General features: G+C 48.3%; 8 protein-coding genes across 8 annotated transcripts; 5 read left to right on the top strand and 3 right to left on the bottom strand.

Moving 5' to 3' along the window:
- Nucleotides 1-72: 72 nt before the first annotated feature.
- On the top strand, nt 73-1,938 carry LCP9604111_2761 (putative ubiquitin C-terminal hydrolase; the record flags this gene model as incomplete). Its single annotated transcript, XM_039070274.1, has 1 exon — nt 73-1,938. The coding sequence occupies one exon, from the start codon at nt 73-75 to the stop codon at nt 1,936-1,938; it is 1,866 nt and encodes a 621-aa protein (XP_038931513.1).
- A 958-nt stretch (nt 1,939-2,896) lies between these two features.
- On the top strand, nt 2,897-4,086 carry LCP9604111_2760 (fructose-bisphosphate aldolase FBA1; the record flags this gene model as incomplete). The annotated part of the gene is made up of 3 exons (XM_039070273.1): nt 2,897-3,004; nt 3,055-3,468; nt 3,526-4,086. 3 exons carry the CDS (start codon nt 2,897-2,899, stop codon nt 4,084-4,086), a joined length of 1,083 nt encoding a protein of 360 aa, XP_038931512.1.
- Nucleotides 4,087-4,669: 583 nt separating this feature from the next.
- On the top strand, nt 4,670-5,133 carry LCP9604111_2759 (uncharacterized protein; the record flags this gene model as incomplete). Its single annotated transcript, XM_039070271.1, has 2 exons — nt 4,670-4,747; nt 4,807-5,133. 2 exons carry the CDS (start codon nt 4,670-4,672, stop codon nt 5,131-5,133), a joined length of 405 nt encoding a protein of 134 aa, XP_038931511.1.
- Nucleotides 5,134-6,166: 1,033 nt separating this feature from the next.
- LCP9604111_2758 (putative ubiquitin conjugating enzyme (UbcB)) lies at nt 6,167-6,815 on the bottom strand (the record flags this gene model as incomplete). The annotated part of the gene is made up of 3 exons (XM_039070270.1): nt 6,167-6,481; nt 6,612-6,728; nt 6,789-6,815. The coding sequence occupies 3 exons, from the start codon at nt 6,813-6,815 to the stop codon at nt 6,167-6,169; spliced, it is 459 nt and encodes a 152-aa protein (XP_038931510.1).
- A 380-nt stretch (nt 6,816-7,195) lies between these two features.
- On the bottom strand, nt 7,196-8,261 carry sec11 (signal peptidase complex catalytic subunit SEC11; the record flags this gene model as incomplete). The annotated part of the gene is made up of 7 exons (XM_039070269.1): nt 7,196-7,353; nt 7,405-7,447; nt 7,500-7,536; nt 7,603-7,792; nt 7,849-8,061; nt 8,130-8,142; nt 8,259-8,261. The coding sequence occupies 7 exons, from the start codon at nt 8,259-8,261 to the stop codon at nt 7,196-7,198; spliced, it is 657 nt and encodes a 218-aa protein (XP_038931509.1).
- A 953-nt stretch (nt 8,262-9,214) lies between these two features.
- Nucleotides 9,215-10,961, top strand: LCP9604111_2756 (uncharacterized protein; the record flags this gene model as incomplete). Its single annotated transcript, XM_039070268.1, has 5 exons — nt 9,215-9,420; nt 9,477-9,498; nt 9,560-9,633; nt 9,682-10,011; nt 10,061-10,961. 5 exons carry the CDS (start codon nt 9,215-9,217, stop codon nt 10,959-10,961), a joined length of 1,533 nt encoding a protein of 510 aa, XP_038931508.1.
- A 1,275-nt stretch (nt 10,962-12,236) lies between these two features.
- Nucleotides 12,237-13,413, bottom strand: LCP9604111_2755 (putative RTA1 domain protein; the record flags this gene model as incomplete). The annotated part of the gene is made up of 4 exons (XM_039070267.1): nt 12,237-12,978; nt 13,040-13,189; nt 13,240-13,339; nt 13,389-13,413. 4 exons carry the CDS (start codon nt 13,411-13,413, stop codon nt 12,237-12,239), a joined length of 1,017 nt encoding a protein of 338 aa, XP_038931507.1.
- Nucleotides 13,414-14,313: 900 nt separating this feature from the next.
- Nucleotides 14,314-17,019, top strand: LCP9604111_2754 (uncharacterized protein; the record flags this gene model as incomplete). The annotated part of the gene is made up of 6 exons (XM_039070266.1): nt 14,314-14,664; nt 14,724-15,774; nt 15,822-15,949; nt 16,006-16,530; nt 16,581-16,641; nt 16,700-17,019. The coding sequence occupies 6 exons, from the start codon at nt 14,314-14,316 to the stop codon at nt 17,017-17,019; spliced, it is 2,436 nt and encodes an 811-aa protein (XP_038931506.1).
- Nucleotides 17,020-17,057: the final 38 nt, after the last annotated feature.

Here is a 17,057-nt window from a genome sequence, read left to right as displayed (position 1 = left end):
TAATGAGACGTCTGCCTGCTTCGACACCTACACGAACCGCCGAACCTCTTTCCCTCTATACCGCATTGCTTGATGCAAGAAAAGCCGACAACAGTCGCCGCCTATGCGGCCGGGGCATCGCTCGCTGCCGTTGCTCTGTTCTACGTCTTCGGGCCGAATTACACAATTGACGGAGATGAGTCAAACGACAGCAATCGCAAGAAGAGCATCGTGGGCCTGTCTAATCTGGCCAATGACTGCTTTATCAATTCGGTGCTGCAGGCATTAGCCGGGCTGGGGGACCTGCGGGTCTACCTGATCCACGAGTTGCACCGGCGCCAACTGGACGGACCGGAAATATACCATACACTGCCCAGCGAGGATGAGGTTTCGCGGACGCGGGCGCGGTCGGACAAGTTGCGGGAGTTGCAACAGGGAATAACCACACGAGCATTGAAGGAGATGCTGGACCGATTGAACGAGCGGCCGATCTATAAGAAAACAATCTCGGCCCGTGATTTCATCCAGGCTCTGGAATACGCGTTCCGCACGCGCATCAGCCGCAATCAGCAGGACGCGCAAGAATTCTTGCAGATCGTTCTTGAGCGACTCTGTGATGAGTACCATGCTGGTGCACGCGCACGTCAACGAGCACTGGGTGCCATTGGTGCAGCTGCTTCCAGCACGGCAGGCGAAGAGGGCAGCCCACAGGAAAGCTCGTCCGAGGTGGAGGTGCGCATCGATGATGGATCAGCCAATGGACTGCCTGCCATCATCGACACGAAACTCAGGAAAATTGACCAGGAGTCTGGGTTCCCGTTCGAAGGCAAAATGGAGTCGCAGATCGAGTGCCAGTTCTGCCATTACCAGTACAAGCCAAACCAGACGGCTTTCGTCAACCTGACATTACAAGTGCCACAAAAGAGCTCGACTACGCTAAACTCATGCTTCGACGGCCTTCTCAAGACTGAATGTATTGAGGATTTCCGCTGCGACCGATGCCGCCTGCAGCATGCGGTGGATGCCAAGACCACCGAGCTAGCCCGCGCCCGAACACAGGGTGATCGAGATCGGTTGGTCCAGGAGATTTCGCGCCTCCGGGAGGCTCTGGAGATGGACCCTGAGGCTGAGTTGGAGGGTATCGTATTCCCTCCCTCAGAGACCGCCCCTAAGCGCAGGATCGCGCGGCATATGCGCATCACAGCGTTCCCAAAAGTTATTGCCATCCACTTGTCGCGATCGATTTTTGATCAGAGCAGCTCAAGCAAGAACGCGGCCAAGGTCTCGTTCCCGGAGCGGCTCCCCTTAGGAGGCATATTGAGCCAGAAATGGTACAAACTGCTTGCGATTGTCTGCCACAAAGGCAGCCACCATAGCGGGCACTACGAGTCCTTCCGACGGAATCATATCTACCCGCCTTTTTCAACACCTGAGGTCTTTAGCTCCTATGCACAGAGTCGCACTGCCAGTCAGAACCCCTCCGCGACGGCCAGTCCTCGGATAGTACCACGGGGTAGCCCCGATGCCGACGGCGACGGAAGCGTTTCAGGAGCAGGCTCGTCGACGTCGCTATCTGGAGGATCCGCGACTCAACTCACCCCTCCTCAACCACGGCCTACAACCTCTGGCTCACGACGTTCTTTCCAGAGCAACTCCCGTTCCTCCAAACAGACGTTGTCCCCGACCTCGGACAGTAACAGTCCAACGACAGATCAGGGTCACTGGAGTCCGTCCGCCCCGCGTCCCTCTCACAGCATACCCCGCTCTTCCCAGGATAACCCCACTGGGGTCAGCTCGCGACTTCGGCGCCGTCGCAAACCGAATGATCGCTGGTGGCGCATCTCCGACGAAAAGATCAAGGAATGTAAGACCTCGGATGTGCTGGGCATGCAGAAGGAGGTTTACCTCTTGTTCTACGAAATGGAGAAGCCTGACGCGAGCGCTGGCAAGGGACTTTGATTGTCTTCTTTTCTTTTTTTTAGATTCCAGTACATACATACTCCCATACTTCTGTACAGATGGGGTGGATCGAATTAAAAGGGGATTTGAATAGAGATATGTACAGAATCAGACCAAGACATGTAGGTAGTGGAAATAGTTAGTTCCGATAAACGGCATGACCTCGGGATATAGATGATGTCACCAGACTAAGCTTAACTAGTTACTCCGTACCCCTCTAGTGTTCTTATTCTACATTCTACATTATTCTAAATCTCAGATGAATTAAGAAACCAGATATGTTGTCCAATGAGATTAACTAGAACTCGGAACCAGATTGAATCTTGAAACATGATTTTAGTTAGCATACACATGTACAAATAGTAATAGGAAATGGAAATGCAGCGAATGGCCTCGAACTCCTCGGCCCCGCCACGAACAAAATACGGATTCTTCGGGCACTTCTGGGGATCTGGGTGAGCTATTGTATAGCTGGGATAGCTATTGTAGTTGTAATAGCTGTAGCAAGGGTTTATGACTGTGGTTATCAACAACTTTGAAGCTTAAGCCCATGGATATAGGAACAATGGCCTCATCACTCCCGTTCTAAGCTCTTGATAGCTCCCGATCCCTCGACAACATCGGGCTATCACGGGGAAGGTCGGGAACACCAGCGCAAGAGCCCATAAAGTATATTATATCATCTGCCCATCTCTTCTTTTCCCTCTTTTTCCTGAAATCACACTGACCTCACTCCAGTTCCACTAAATCTCCACCACCGGTGAGTCTGCCCTGTCTCCCTTCACCGATGACGCTTGCCCCTCCATCTTTTGCCCCTCCTTCTTATTTAACTCTGCCCGCTTTCAGCTCTCGGTAAGAGCTTGGTTTCACTACATTTAACGACTTTATCATTGGATATCTGACCTTCTTTCCTTCTTTCCTCCTTCAGATTTCTACGAATCTTTGTACAAACTTCATAATGGGTGTCCTTGAGCAACTTAACCGCAAGTCCGGCGTCATTGTCGGCGACGATGTCCTCCGTCTCTTCGAGTACGCTAAGCAGAAGGGCTTCGCCATTCCCGCCATCGTGAGTCCCGAATGTGTTCTCCTGAGGAACCTTGCACTAATTCAATCTAGAACGTCACCTCCTCCTCTACTGTTGTCGCTTCCCTCGAGGCTGCTCGTGACGACAAATGCCCTGTTATTCTGCAGATCTCCCAGGGTGGTGCTGCTTACTTCGCCGGTAAGGGTGTGAGCAACGAGGGCCAGAAGGCCTCCATTGCTGGTGCCGTTGCCGCTGCCCACTACATCCGTAGCGTGGCCCCCGCCTACGGCATCCCTGTCATCCTTCACACCGATCACTGCGCCAAGAAGCTCCTCCCTTGGCTCGATGGCATGCTCGATGCCGATGAGGCTTACTTCAAGCTGCACAACGAGCCCCTCTTCTCCTCCCACATGATTGATCTCTCTGAGGAGCCCGTCGACTACAATATTAACACCACCGCCGCCTACCTTAAGCGCGTTGCCCCCATGAAGCAGTGGCTCGAGATGGTAAGTAGACTTGAGAAACGAGGGACAACATTGACATAATGCTAACCACTTTTACAGGAGATCGGTATCACCGGTGGTGAGGAGGACGGTGTTAACAACGAGGATGTTGACAACAACTCTCTCTACACCCAGCCCGAGGACATCCTGGCCATCCAGAATACTCTCGCTGCCATCAGCCCCTACTTCTCCATTGCCGCTGGCTTCGGTAACGTTCACGGTGTCTACAAGCCCGGTAACGTTAAGCTCCACCCCGAGCTTCTCTCCAAGCACCAGAAGTACGTCAAGGAGCAGACCGGTTCTTCCTCCGACAAGCCCGTCTTCTTCGTCTTCCACGGCGGCTCTGGCTCCTCCAAGGAGGAGTTCAAGGAGGCCATCAGCTACGGTGTCGTCAAGGTCAACGTCGACACTGACATGCAGTACGCCTACCTGACCGGTGTCCGTGACTTCGTCCTCAAGAACAAGGACTACCTCATGTCGCAAGTCGGTAACCCCGAGGGCGCTGATAAGCCCAACAAGAAGTTCTTCGATCCCCGCGTCTGGGTTCGCGAGGGTGAGAAGACCATGAGCAAGCGTGTCAAGGAGGCCCTTGAGGACTTCAACACTGCTGGCCAGCTGTAAATGTTGACCTCTGTGTGATGTCGCATAAATGATTCCCTTTTTTACCTCTTTCTATTACCCTCATATTATCCTCTCTTCATGCGGCCGAAAAAGCGTTGGGCGTCCTGGGGATGTGGGCGTCCAGGTTGTATGTAGCGTTGTATTCTGACACGCTGTAATGAATGTTCATATTACGGTTTTTATGATCGCTCTGGAATACAAACTGTAATGTTCTGCTTGATAATTGTATTCCAAGACCAGCCCCGTTGTAGGTACCAGCCAGACCGTAAGTATACTTCGATCTATCCATCATCAACTCCATTATCGAATTACACATGTAGGTTGTTACATTATATTTCGTCGTCAGTACAATAACTATGTACTTGGTGTTTTTCTTGTCCTAGTTATTGCATTATATCTCAGTCCTGATAATCCAAGCTCTCGGACACGAAGTGGTTTACTCGACGAGCAAACGGGCTTCTCACCTCTCATGTCTGCTACTTGCTTCTGTCTTATTATTGAAGTGATTGACTAACAATCTAATTTTCTCATACCTCTCATACCTCATCTCTCAAATGAACCTCCATCAATCCCCTTCTCCACTATGAAACTCATCTTGTCCCACCATCATCATACCAGCATTACCATGCCATCTACGCAATTAACCCAAGTGCCACAATCGGTACATACAACCAAATCCAAGCATAGCCCTTCCTACTAACTAAGCTATTACTGAACCAGGTCCTAGATCTCAGTGGAGATCTAGAAGAACTGGTATACACCAAAGCAGCAATTGGAATCTACGACCGAACCATGCTGGCAATCGTCAACCCGACAACAACACCGATGGAGCTCAATCTCCACCACGGGTCCTGGCTACAGGCCAAGTCGAAAGTGGCATCGCTCCACCGGAGCATCGTGGCGGATTTCAATCGGCTGCCGCGTCAAATGAAACGTACTTTCGTGAGGGCCAATCGCTTGACTTTGTCGGAGCATGGGTTTCGGCCATCTGCAGATAACTTGGAGATCACCCGTCCTGGTAGTAGGAGGGCTATCGCTTTGCTTTAAAATGGGGAGCTGGGTTACATACTAGCATTGGCATGTTGGTGGAAAGAGGATTGGCTGTCAATTGTTGCTAACTGGAATGTTGTGCTAGAGATTCATCAGCTTGCACCTCTATTCCTGCCCCTTTCTAATGCTCCATTTTGACTCCATACACCAAAACATTTGGTATGGACCTCAGCTGCTACACCATTCATCGCCATCCCATACTCAGTTAGCAACGTTAGATGATTCCACACTCAACAACATACTATTTCCCATTTCAGCGCACAAGAATGCTACTAGGGCAAGTTGTTCTGCTATAGAGATTGTGCTCTGGCTCTATGTCTATGGAGGGAGGTGATAGCTGTCCATATCTCTTTTGATTTGCGTTGGGATGCTCGAATGCTTTCACTGCTGATGGATGGCTCAAAGATGCATTCAAAAGCAAATTGATACTCAGAATTAAGATTTCACAAACACATTGCAGCGGTTCCTGTACTATGTAGGTTCTTTTGATTCACCTATCAATGTATTGTAATCCTGTACAAATTATCTACGCGAAAAGTGTGATGTAGCAATAGTGAGGAAATTGACTGGTAGAGCAATGGTTGATGGCCATATTTCTGCTGTAGTGAGGATGACCGTTCAAATCTGTCGAGATGCTCGTGTATGAAAGGGATGGTGGACTGAAAAGACAATTCACTATGTAAGGCTAACATCTATCTACAGGAACTACTGTCTTCTTCTAACAGAGCAGACCCAAAAAGGGATAATGGATAAAACACTCAGTTGATGACATGGCCAAGTAACACACTATAAATCAAAGCAGTGATGATCAGATCTAGCATTGATGAATTTACAAGAATAACATGATAGCGTTTCAGTCGTAACGGTGTGAGTCTCAGATAGTGACAACTCAATCTATGGTCCGGACAAGATTCCATGCAACATCTTACGCGCTCAGTTCCGAGACGGCAGCATATATGAGTTCCTGACATAAGATATCTTTTTGAAAGAGCACCCAACCCAATCCTCAAATCAGAGCACAGCAATACTATCAACAAGCGTGTTTACGAGTCCACTCCCGCGCAATCTCCTCATAGCGTGACCGGTCGTTTTTGTATTGCTCCGCGATCCGCCCCTCGACAGCGTCGTCAGGCATCGGCTCAGATAGTAGCTGCCGGGCGAATTGAAGAACTGCGGCGATCTTCGAGCTGGGTTTCCATTCGTCGGCTCGGAGCATGCCTAGGCACATGCTTCCTTTTTCGTCGTTTGTTACGTTCGGGTGGTATATTCTCGTTGCGAAGGAGACAGTCGGCGGCTTGAAGGGGTATTCCGTGGGTAGGGAGAGCTTGACTAGGAATTTGCCATTCTGTATTGTTTGCCGAGAGGTTAGAAACACTGTTTATTGGACATGAACTGTGAGGTTCGAGTTCGGGGACTCTTAATGGAGACCTTGGAGATGATGGGGGTAAATGGGGCTAGACTATGGTTTGACTTACCTGATATGGTGAGCCTTCAGGCCCTTCCATGATGACCTTCCACTCGTACACGTTCGACTCATCGGCCAGTTCAACCCTGATCCCTTCCGGGGGGGATTCGGTGAGCTCAGTCAGCTCCTATGAAGGTAGTCAGCACACTGGTAGATGAGATGATCATGTGGAAATATAGGTACTTGCCTTGGATATGCGCTTGACGCTGCCCATTATGGTGTTCGGTTGTGGATTTGGCGGGGTGATAAACAGGAGCGGGGAGGTTGAAGAATGCAGGGAAACGCCTAAGCGCAAGACGCGTTTAAATGTTGAAGCAACAAATAAATAGAGATCTACTAAATAATATGGAAAAGATGCTATGTGCAAAAAGATGCTTAAAGGACAAAGGGGGATTTTACGGTGAAGCTAGAAGCTCCAAGTGGGGTGCGCGGCAAAAGACGTCAGTGGAGAAGTTTGATATGTCGGCCGCTCTATCGATGTCCAGAATAGTAAACACTATAATTGAACACCCATTGTCTATTGATAACTCCCTGCCGTAACATTTGATGCATTTGATTACATTCTTGGCATTATCCAATGTATATTTTCGCCCATTACTCTCTCTGAATCATCACCATCAGTCCCATTAGTCCCAGCATGACTGTCTTGAGCCAGGGGTGCTCGCTGAGCATGATAGTAACGTATCCGACCATAGGTACGTAGCCACGAACACTGCCGACAATATCATCGGTCCGGTGAAGATAATCCTGGCCTAACCTTGTCAGTAACCTTCAGAGATGGCCCCGAATCTTGTATCGCTTACCATCAGCATACAGCTCAGTATCGTCTGCCAAATTGTTATCACCCTAACGATCTGTTAGCAATTTCCTAGGCCATTCGAATTGTCGAGTCATTTACCTTGGTGAGAAGCATATGCGAGTTAGGCTTTGTGTCCCTAGAACTTCGTTAGCATAAGGAAGTAGCCACAAGAAAAATTGCCGGGCAATGATCGAGGACATACACTGTGATTTCTTTCACCTTCTTTGCACTCGCCCGTCCTTCTACCTCAGGGAAAGTGCGAACAACCCTGTGGACAATCGGAATAGACTTTCCCCGAACATTATAAACGAGAACTTCTCCGATCTCCGCCCTTGTGTTTCGGTTCCAGAGAAAGAGCAAGTCCCCACGCTGAAATGCGGGCTCCATTGATCCTGTGGAAAGGGAATGTGAGCTGTGTTCAGACCGCCATAAAAATAGCTTTATTTACCGGACAGAACCACAACTATTGGAGAACTTGATGCGGACACAACTGAAAGGCCTTTCCACAGCATGAAAGCCGTGGAAAGAACAAGCGCAAAGTTCAGCACTTGTGCAATTGATTGCCGAGCATTTGTGATGCTGGATGAGAGGGAGGATAGCATGGTGGGCGGTTCGCGGTCAACGGAGATGGGAGGGTTAGGGTAGGTCGCTCTAATAGTGACTGTTCTTAGTCAGAAACGGTAGGGAGTTTATTTCCTTTGTTTTCCTCATGGTAGATGAAGACGGTACCTATTGTGTTCAGCTAACTAAGCTGGTTGGGTCGTGTTTTGATAGAGCTAGAGGGTGCGGAGATGTGGCCTCGTCGGAGATCGCCTTGGCGCAGATCCACTGGCCTTCCGCCTTGCAGGTATGTATAACCATCGTGTAAATTGTACGGAGTACCACACCTGAGTTCATACAATGGATTTCAGCTGGTCCAGAAATAGTTAATATTGTACCGAAATGAAGCAATATTGTTAGTAAGAAATGGCTGCTTGCTATATCCGTTTCAGGCTCTATCTAGGCAACTCTGTAACTATATATAACTAATCATATTCGAGATATACATGTTTTTCGCGGTCTATATCCTTAATCTCTTGTCCACTCAAAGACAGTATTTGTTATGTTAAATCTAGGCAATGATATACAAATCCTAGGCTCTTGCAGATCATACAAGACCCTCCGGACATCCTCGGACATCATCGGTCAGTGCTTGTTTCATTGTCTGAGATATGGCCACAGCTCGTTTGATATTCCTTATAGAAAATAATACATAGCTTGACATCATAAGCAGATTCTTTTTGTCTATTTTTCTCTGATTTTTCCAAGAGTTTCACCTTTTGGGCTGCGCGAAAAGTCACTATGAAGAATGTTGAAGATAGGCATCCCTAGAAATCAAGTCACTAGACTATGTCTCATGGCTGAAATTGTGGTCATTCTCCGCATTATACAATGGCCAATTACATACATGGTAGTGATGTTTGAGGTATAGACTTGATTTCAAACATGTAGCCTGATCTACCTACCATGTCTTAGCTAACCTATCAGCAGATGGAAATCTGGTAGATTATAGGTAAAATTCCTGGAGATATTTTAGGTGATTGACGCGCGCGTATCTATCGCCGACTGATCTCTAAAGACCCCATTGTGCATATTGCAAGGGGTTTCATTCTTCGGGGCAAGGTTTGCATAAAAATGTCCGAGCAGAAGCATTTTCAAGATGATAAAAGCTCGAATCCCACTTTTAGATTAGCTTTCACACAGGACTGATGTACTGCAAACAAGGGTGACCAAGTCACACATTATTCATTATCATTTCTATGGTTTGCTTCAATATGCAGTCTATCTCCTCAGAATCGACTTTATCGACAGGCGAGCCCAAAGCTTCAGCCATTGAGCTCCTGCATGACCATTATCTTGAGCTTACCCCCGATGGGAAATATGTGCGATGGTTGCGAGATCACCCAAGGCATCCTCGAAATTGGTCTAGCCTACGAAAGACTTACGATATTGTCCTTATCTGTCTCTTGGATCTATTTATGTATGACCAGACTAAATCTCAATGTTATTTTGTCAATAAGCTAACAATACTACTAGAACAGCATCCAGTACCGCAGGTGTGAGTCCATAAAGCTATCTATGACCTACCTTATTGCCGAGCTAACCGTAATATTTTCTAGTCAGCAGCTGCCGCAGAAGCCAAACATGAATACCATATCAGCGAAACGCTTTCGATCTTTATATTTGTCACAATGTGAGATCAGTTGGTCTTAGTCTACTTTGCGTACCTGACATTAAGCAGATTTCTTCTCGGCCAGGTGGTAGGCACCATCTTATTTCCCCCGTGGTCGGAGACATTTGGGCGCAAAAACATGTATATTGTGAGCAGTGGTCTCAGCGCCATTTGCTGTATGATAATCGGACTCGTCCGTTCAATGCCGGTCATTATCATCATGCGCATCGTCGCCGGGCTTCTTTCCGCGATCCCTTATACCATCATCGGCGGCAGCATCGAGGACATGTTCAACTCGCATGCTCGAATATGGACCATGTACTATTGGACAATTGCTTCAAATATTGGGCTCATTCTTGGACCCATTATGAGCAGCTATATTATTGCAGGCCTTGATTGGTATGTAGCACTTAACCATGGTCTATGTCAATTTCTCACAACTCCCCAGGCGATGGAACTTCTATATCTTCGCCATCATTATTACTGCAATTACGGGTGGTCTCTGCTTTATTCGCGAATCACGACCTTCCTTGTTGCTGGCCTCCGAAGTGAAACGGGTCACCGATATGACTGTGCAACATATTCCACCGCCACTCAACCACGACCATATCCCGGATCTCAATACGTTTTTAAAAGAAGCCCTATTTCGTCCAGCCCAGCTGTTTTTCCAAGAGCCTATCATTTTCGTCATCGCAATGATGATCTCCATCGCCATGTCCCTCATCTACATCTTCACTGAAGCCCTCCAACCCATCTACGAGTCAATGGGATTTGCAAAAACCGACGCTTCACTGATATTCGTTGCTATCGGCCTGGGAACTTGCCTCAGCACATTGACCCGTGTGTTAGACAGCTACATTCTCAACTATTTCCGCAGGCAGGGACGCCCAATTAAGCCAGAATATAAGCTTGTCGGGCTAGGACTTGGTGGTCCATTCTTGGCGATTGGTCTATGGTGGTTCGCTTGGACTATTCCACCTGGGACCCAAACTCCATGGATTGTGCCCACACTTTCCCTCGCTCTGGTAGGCTATGCGCTGACGGAAATGGATACCGTGCTGTACGGCTATATCTCCGATGCTTATCTGAGTTACTCGGCCAGTGCTACCGCTGCTGTTGCATTCATGCGAGCGTTGCTGTCGGGTGTCTTTCCGCTGTTCACGACGCAGATGTTTAACCGGTTGGGGAATAATCTTGCTATGTCTGTGCTTGCCGCTGTGGCAACTGCATTTTGTATAGTACCGCCTGTGTTTATCTTTTATGGAGAGCGGATTCGTCGGGCGAGCAAGTTTGCTCGATATAGCTGGGAAATTCAGGAGGAGCTGGGTAAAGAAAAAGAAGATTGGTAAGCTTGGGCTTTAGTTACTATCTGCCGCTTACTCCTAAGAATACGACTTCAGCTCTAGCGACCAAAATACCCGCAGAAAGGCCTTTCGACAATGTCAACTGAATGATCTAGCCGCCTAAAACCGAATTTGCGGCCCCTCATTTGCCTAGTATATTCTAACTAGTAGTCAGAAAATACCTCGTCATAACTAAATGAAGTATGATAGGACTTCCTAAGAGCTCTCGGACATTTTGTGCTACCAATAATGTGATTGGTGAGATAAAAACAGACCCTAGGAGCTCAAGCACCGAGCGATCTTTCTTTCGGCAAAAGTTGATGTTAAGCAATGAAAAAAGTAGGACATAAGAGAGAAAACCGGGAAGAAATGAGAAAAACAGCAAGAGATACCTCCGCATAGCCCTGATTGATGTAGTCATTTTGCATGAGCCAGTCATAGGCAGACGAAGCGAGGAGTTTAAGAACAAACTTGTTGGCACATAGCTTCCAAGGACTGCACGCCGATGATAATATCCCCTTCGTGTTGATTTCGGGGTCTGCGGAAGATGCTTTCAAAGTTGAGCACCAAAGGTGTACCATGGATTTGCCCATATCGGTACGTAACTCTCTGTGTTGGTCGGAAAGAGGTATCCATGTGATTTCGGGTCTTATACGGATTTGGGGAAGGTCCTTCGGACCATACCTCCACGTCTACTCGCCATGTTGGCTTGCGAGTAGTGGCGATGATAACTCTTGGAGCGAGAGAGAAGTATGAAGAAGGTTAGATTCTCTACAACGATCGAGATCTAGCTAAATAGCTAGGTGAAGCCTGACAAACCAGACATCGGCATGTGATCGGCACGTGACCACCACAACAATAACGACGCACTTGGTGAGATGTTCAGAGTTGCTATACCACCAATGGGCGTCCTTGCATTGCTGGGAGTAGGATTCTGATACGCCGACTTCAAGGGCAAGGGTAGGTAATCCCGCCCCCCTTCCCCCCACCCATCCCATCAAAGATATCGGATGGAGAGAGCCACCAGTCAGGCTCCTTAGCCACAGACTTTCCTTGAGTTCTTGGCGATGGGCGGGATACGAACGCCCCATTGTCATAGGAAAGGCCCATTAAGAATAGCTGGATCAATTTGAGAGAAAACGCCAATGATTGAATTGTGTTTCTCAAGGGAACATTCTACAAAGCATTTGAGATACAGACTATAAGGACCAGACCAACAAAAGGTAAACATCATAATAACTTCTGAACATAAGTAAGGAGATATATCAACATAAAATGCACCTATGCCCCTTCAGCGGTCTTAATGGTGGTATCCTCTCTCCGAGTCAGACTCGATTCCCAATACTTCTCTTTCTTGCCTCGACTAACGATCAGTCCATAGATATCAAATGGATCGACAAAAGTCTGGAGCCAATGACGGGGATCATCATAGCCAGGGCCCTCAATCTCGGTGACGCCATCTTCAGCGAGATAAATCTTGTTTGATCGCGGAAGCCAGCGCATGGGATGAAAGACATTCAGCAAAGTGGTATTGCTATACATGAGCACAACCTCAAAGATCCAAAAGTACCATTCCTGTTTCAATACAGGACTGATATTCTCGAGGTCAGTGTAGGCATTCAGACTCGCGGCAGTAAAGTATTCCACTGTGCGATAGATGGTACGAATCGTGATGAGGGTACAACTGCAGTATAACACCAGTAGCGCATGCTTGATCTTGTGGTTCAATACGCCTCCTCGGGCGCAGTTGAAGTGGAATCGGCCCGCCAAGGCCACAAAGCCTGTCATTAGGACGATTTGCATGATAAGCGCCGCCTTCAGTAGCGCCTTGCCTATGTTTTGCGAGCTAACACTAGAGTTTGAACTTGCGACTCGGGCCGCTCCGTTTGCGGTAATGCTCTCGATGGCCACACCTAGGGCTATGAAGGTTGTGAATACGCGGCCCGGATGGATTGGGGAGTGGTATGGGATGTAGTAGAGTATGCGGCCCAAAATGAAGAAGTTAGCACCCTCATATACTGGTCTAGAATAATCGAAGATTGGTTGTCAGTAGCGTATCCCATTATGGGCTGGATACTCCTTACGGTCCGGCGAGCAGAAGCACAGTGCTTGCTATATAGACGCCTATATTTCCCCATTGCCCGAACGCTCCAATAGTCCGCGTGATAAAACCTCCCGTAAACAGAAGGGCAGACCATGGAAGAAGTCCGGTGACTTTCCAGGACTTATATTTGCTGGGGGATCTGGTTAATTTGGAGTTTCATAATGGGTAGGGGTCACATACAAGGATTGATATGCATGGATGCCGCCAGAGATAGCGAAGAGAATCGCAAAGGCAATTGCAGCGCCTTTGTTAGGTGCATAGAACCACAAGCTTCCCTCCTCTTTTTTTGTCAGATAAACTATCAATCGTGATTGACTTGGGCGACTCACGATAAGATGACCTTGGTTCGAGCATAGTTGTTGTAGATCTATATATTGCTTGGTGCGAACGATCGATTTGCGTAAAAACACCGCACTGTGTAGTTGATGTAATTGATGGTAAGTTGGAGAATATGAGTATGCTCAGACTAATTCACCACACTATGTAGGTAGGGGACGTTAGACACATATATATACAACAACTGTATGGGCACTGTTCACTTTAGGTAAGTTCGTATTCCTTCAAAAGCCTCATGAACTTTATTTTGGCTACATGGCTCCTCAAATTTCCTGAATTTACGAATAATACGGAGTAGTCACAGCTAATCTATGCTTGGGCCTAAAATGACTTCGTATTTGCCTCTGCGCTATGCTCCTAATACGAGGCTCACTGCCACAGATCTTCGACTTATGATTCGCCAACTTTATCACGCTAATCCAACCTAAGTAATCTCGTTTTCGCTTGCTTGCAGTGCATGGGATAGGCCTTCAGCGTCATCAATTTAGTTCAGCTCCTAACATATACATAGTATTCCGTAGAGAGGTTGATAAAAATGGGCATGTAAAAATGGGCATGTAAAAATGGAATAGCTTTGAAGCAAGAGGGCCGGGAAGATGTCCTGTCGTGGAATCATATGGCTACCGCAGTCTATCACCACCAGTACTCCACTAGGTTTACCTGTACATTTTGTAATATGATTAAACGCTGAAACTGTACTGATATGCGTGACGAGAGGCCACTGTTGTCCGATTCATTCTTTCCCGCATACATAGTTGCACGTGATCTTGCTGTTGTCGGGGTGACTGATAGCCCAAAGCGGTAAGCGCGATGTTGATCTGTGGATGTTCTGGACTTTCCAGTTTGATCGCGCGACCCGCACACCTTCGAAGGTCAACGTCACCTGCGTGTTGTCTAGATACTCACGAGCCGCCCAAAATGCCGCCAAAACAGCCCCAGACATCGCTGTTCCAAGTTTACCTTCGGTTACGCCCCCCGATGACCCCAAACCCCAATGAATGTGACCGCTTTTTGAACGTTGAGGCGCCAGAGGCTTCGCAGGAGGAAACAGAGATCGTCTCGCCTGCATCAACACATGTTACTCTTCAACCACCAAATGACACGAGAAAGCGCGCCGTCGAGAGGTTTGGTTTCACAAAGGTCTTCGAGGAGACCGCCTCGCAACTGGATGTCTTCCATGACACTGGGATGGAGCCCATCATACGTGGAGTACTGAAGGAGAACCGAGATGGCCTAGTGGCTACCCTGGGAGTCACAGGCAGTGGAAAGGTCTAGTCCCGTGTATTGTAATATCGCGATAACCAAGCTAACGGGTTGATCATACACAGAGCCACACCATTTTAGGATCCAAGACCCAACGGGGAATGACCCAAATGGCACTTGACGTTATCTTCCGCTCTTTAGAGTCGACAAATAAGACCGATCATGGTAGCATTACCCCCGTGATGCTTGCCTCGCTGGCTGTCGCGGACGCTTCTGAAGCCCAATTGTTCTCCGCCCAAACATTTCTGGAAGCTGTATATGGCGAACCAAACGGACGTACATCGAGAGCGCAAACACCGATGAGCCCATCTCGCGCCAATACCCCTTTGACGGTACGAAACCCCTTTACGCTGAACTCCCCCCAAGGATCCCCAACCCCACGACCAAGCACCCCTGGATCGTTTCTCCCAAGACCGAGATCTAAATCTGGAAGCCCCCACAAGATGGATTTGTCTCATATTACCAGTCCCCATGACGCTGCTGGATCTGGCCTTGGCCAGATCTCAACTGAGCCCTCTGGATGGATCACCCCAGGATTTTCTAATCCTATCCCCTACACCCACTGCAATCTATTTGAGCCCAAATCAGCTAAATCTCGACTTTATGTCTTCAAGGAACCCACGCCTGCCTTGAACTTTCCTCGCCGTCACATACGTGAACGACCATGCGCCCTTCCTAGGCTGCCCGATATGAGCCACCTAACTGTAGATATGGACTCAAATGCCGACTATGTCGTTTTGGTGTCAATGTACGAAGTATACAATGACCGGATCTTTGATCTTCTGTCTCCATCAATTGCCTCGGGTCAGGGTAACATGTCCCGCGGAAATAACCAAAAGGATCGGCGACGTCCCTTGCTCTTCAAGTCTACCGAGGGCTCACCAGATCGGAAACTGGTTGCCGGGCTACGCAAAATTGCTTGCAGCAGCTATGAGGAAGCACTGGCCATTTTGGATGTTGGTTTAACTGAACGCAAGGTAACTGGCACTGGAATGAATAGCGTTAGCTCTCGAAGCCATGGCTTCTTTTCCCTGGAAGTCAAGAAACGGACATACTCAAAGCGAACTGGTGAACAAAACTGGGCTGGAAACGCCCTCACGGTTGTGGATCTCGCTGGTAAGTAGATTACATTCTTACTGTAAGTCTGTAACTAATCAATCTAGGCTCCGAGCGTGCGAGAACAGCAAAGACAGCTGGTGCCACACTTGCTGAGGCCGGCAAGATTAACGAAAGTTTGATGTACCTCGGCCAATGCCTGCAGATGCAAAGCAACATACAGGATGGAATGAAGGTATGTTTGGAACTCATAGTTAGTGTGCTCTTTTTGGCAGCTGCTAACCTACAAAGACCGCTCTCGTTCCTTACAGACAGTGCAAATTGACCGAGCTTTTGTTTTCGAATTCATTCCCATCATCTCACCAGATGTCCAGAGGCCAATATCCCCAGAAGGCTATCATGATCGTCACCGCTGACCCTGTGGGTGATTTCAACGCCACCTCCCAAATTTTGCGTTACTCCGCATTGGCTCGTGAGGTTACGGTTCCTAGAATTCCCTCGATCTGTGAATCTATTCTGTCTGCCGCTTCTGGCAGTCACCGCTCAATCAGTGGGTCCACTTCGCCAAATTTTGATTCAGCCGAAGAGCTCGAGAGAGCTGCTGCTGAGATCACACGCCTCACACGCGATTGTCACGGCCTTGCTGTCAAGCTAGCCGAAGAAGAGATTGCACGGGCTGATGTTGAGATGAGATTAAGCGCTGCCGAAGAAAGATGTCTTATGATCGAGCAAGATGTGCGAGAAGAATGCTGGGCAGAGATGGATGAGAAAATGGAAGAGGAAAGGCGACGCTGGCAGAGAGCATGGGATGAGCAGGTTCGTAGCCGTGGATCAGCTCAAAACTTGCAAAATGCTAATAAACCCAGATCGGTCGCAATGACGAGCACATCGACAAGAAGGTTGAGCTTGTATCCCGCGGATTTCAAAGTAAGTCTGCCATTGAGGAGCGAAATATGATAACTCTTAAACTGACCTTTCTCTCCAGTCTTTGAGGATTCGGCGTCGAACGAACGAGTGGAAGAGCTTGAGCAAGAAAACGACCAGCTTCGCCGCAAACTCGCCGCTTTTGAGCGTGAGATGCACAACCAATCCCCGACAAGAAAGAATAGACCCAAGAATGCCACGTCCGCGCGGTCTAATCCCCTCGGCCGCGGTAGCGACGTTGAAAACGCTTTGCAACGCATGGATCAATTGAAGCTTGCAGATACCATGTTTGCTCCTCCATCGCCAGGATCCTCGCCTATCAAGAAGACGAGGAAGATGGGAACTCGGAAATGGGACCTCGCCCCAGAGGACCAGATCTAAGCTGCCTTATCCTCTACTCCGCCATGACTGTTACGATT

This window comes from Penicillium roqueforti (genome assembly GCF_015533775.1).
Source record: "Penicillium roqueforti strain LCP96 04111 chromosome Unknown scaffold_03, whole genome shotgun sequence".
Lineage (NCBI taxonomy): Eukaryota > Fungi > Ascomycota > Eurotiomycetes > Eurotiales > Aspergillaceae > Penicillium > Penicillium roqueforti.
This window is presented reverse-complemented; position numbering and strand designations above follow the sequence as displayed.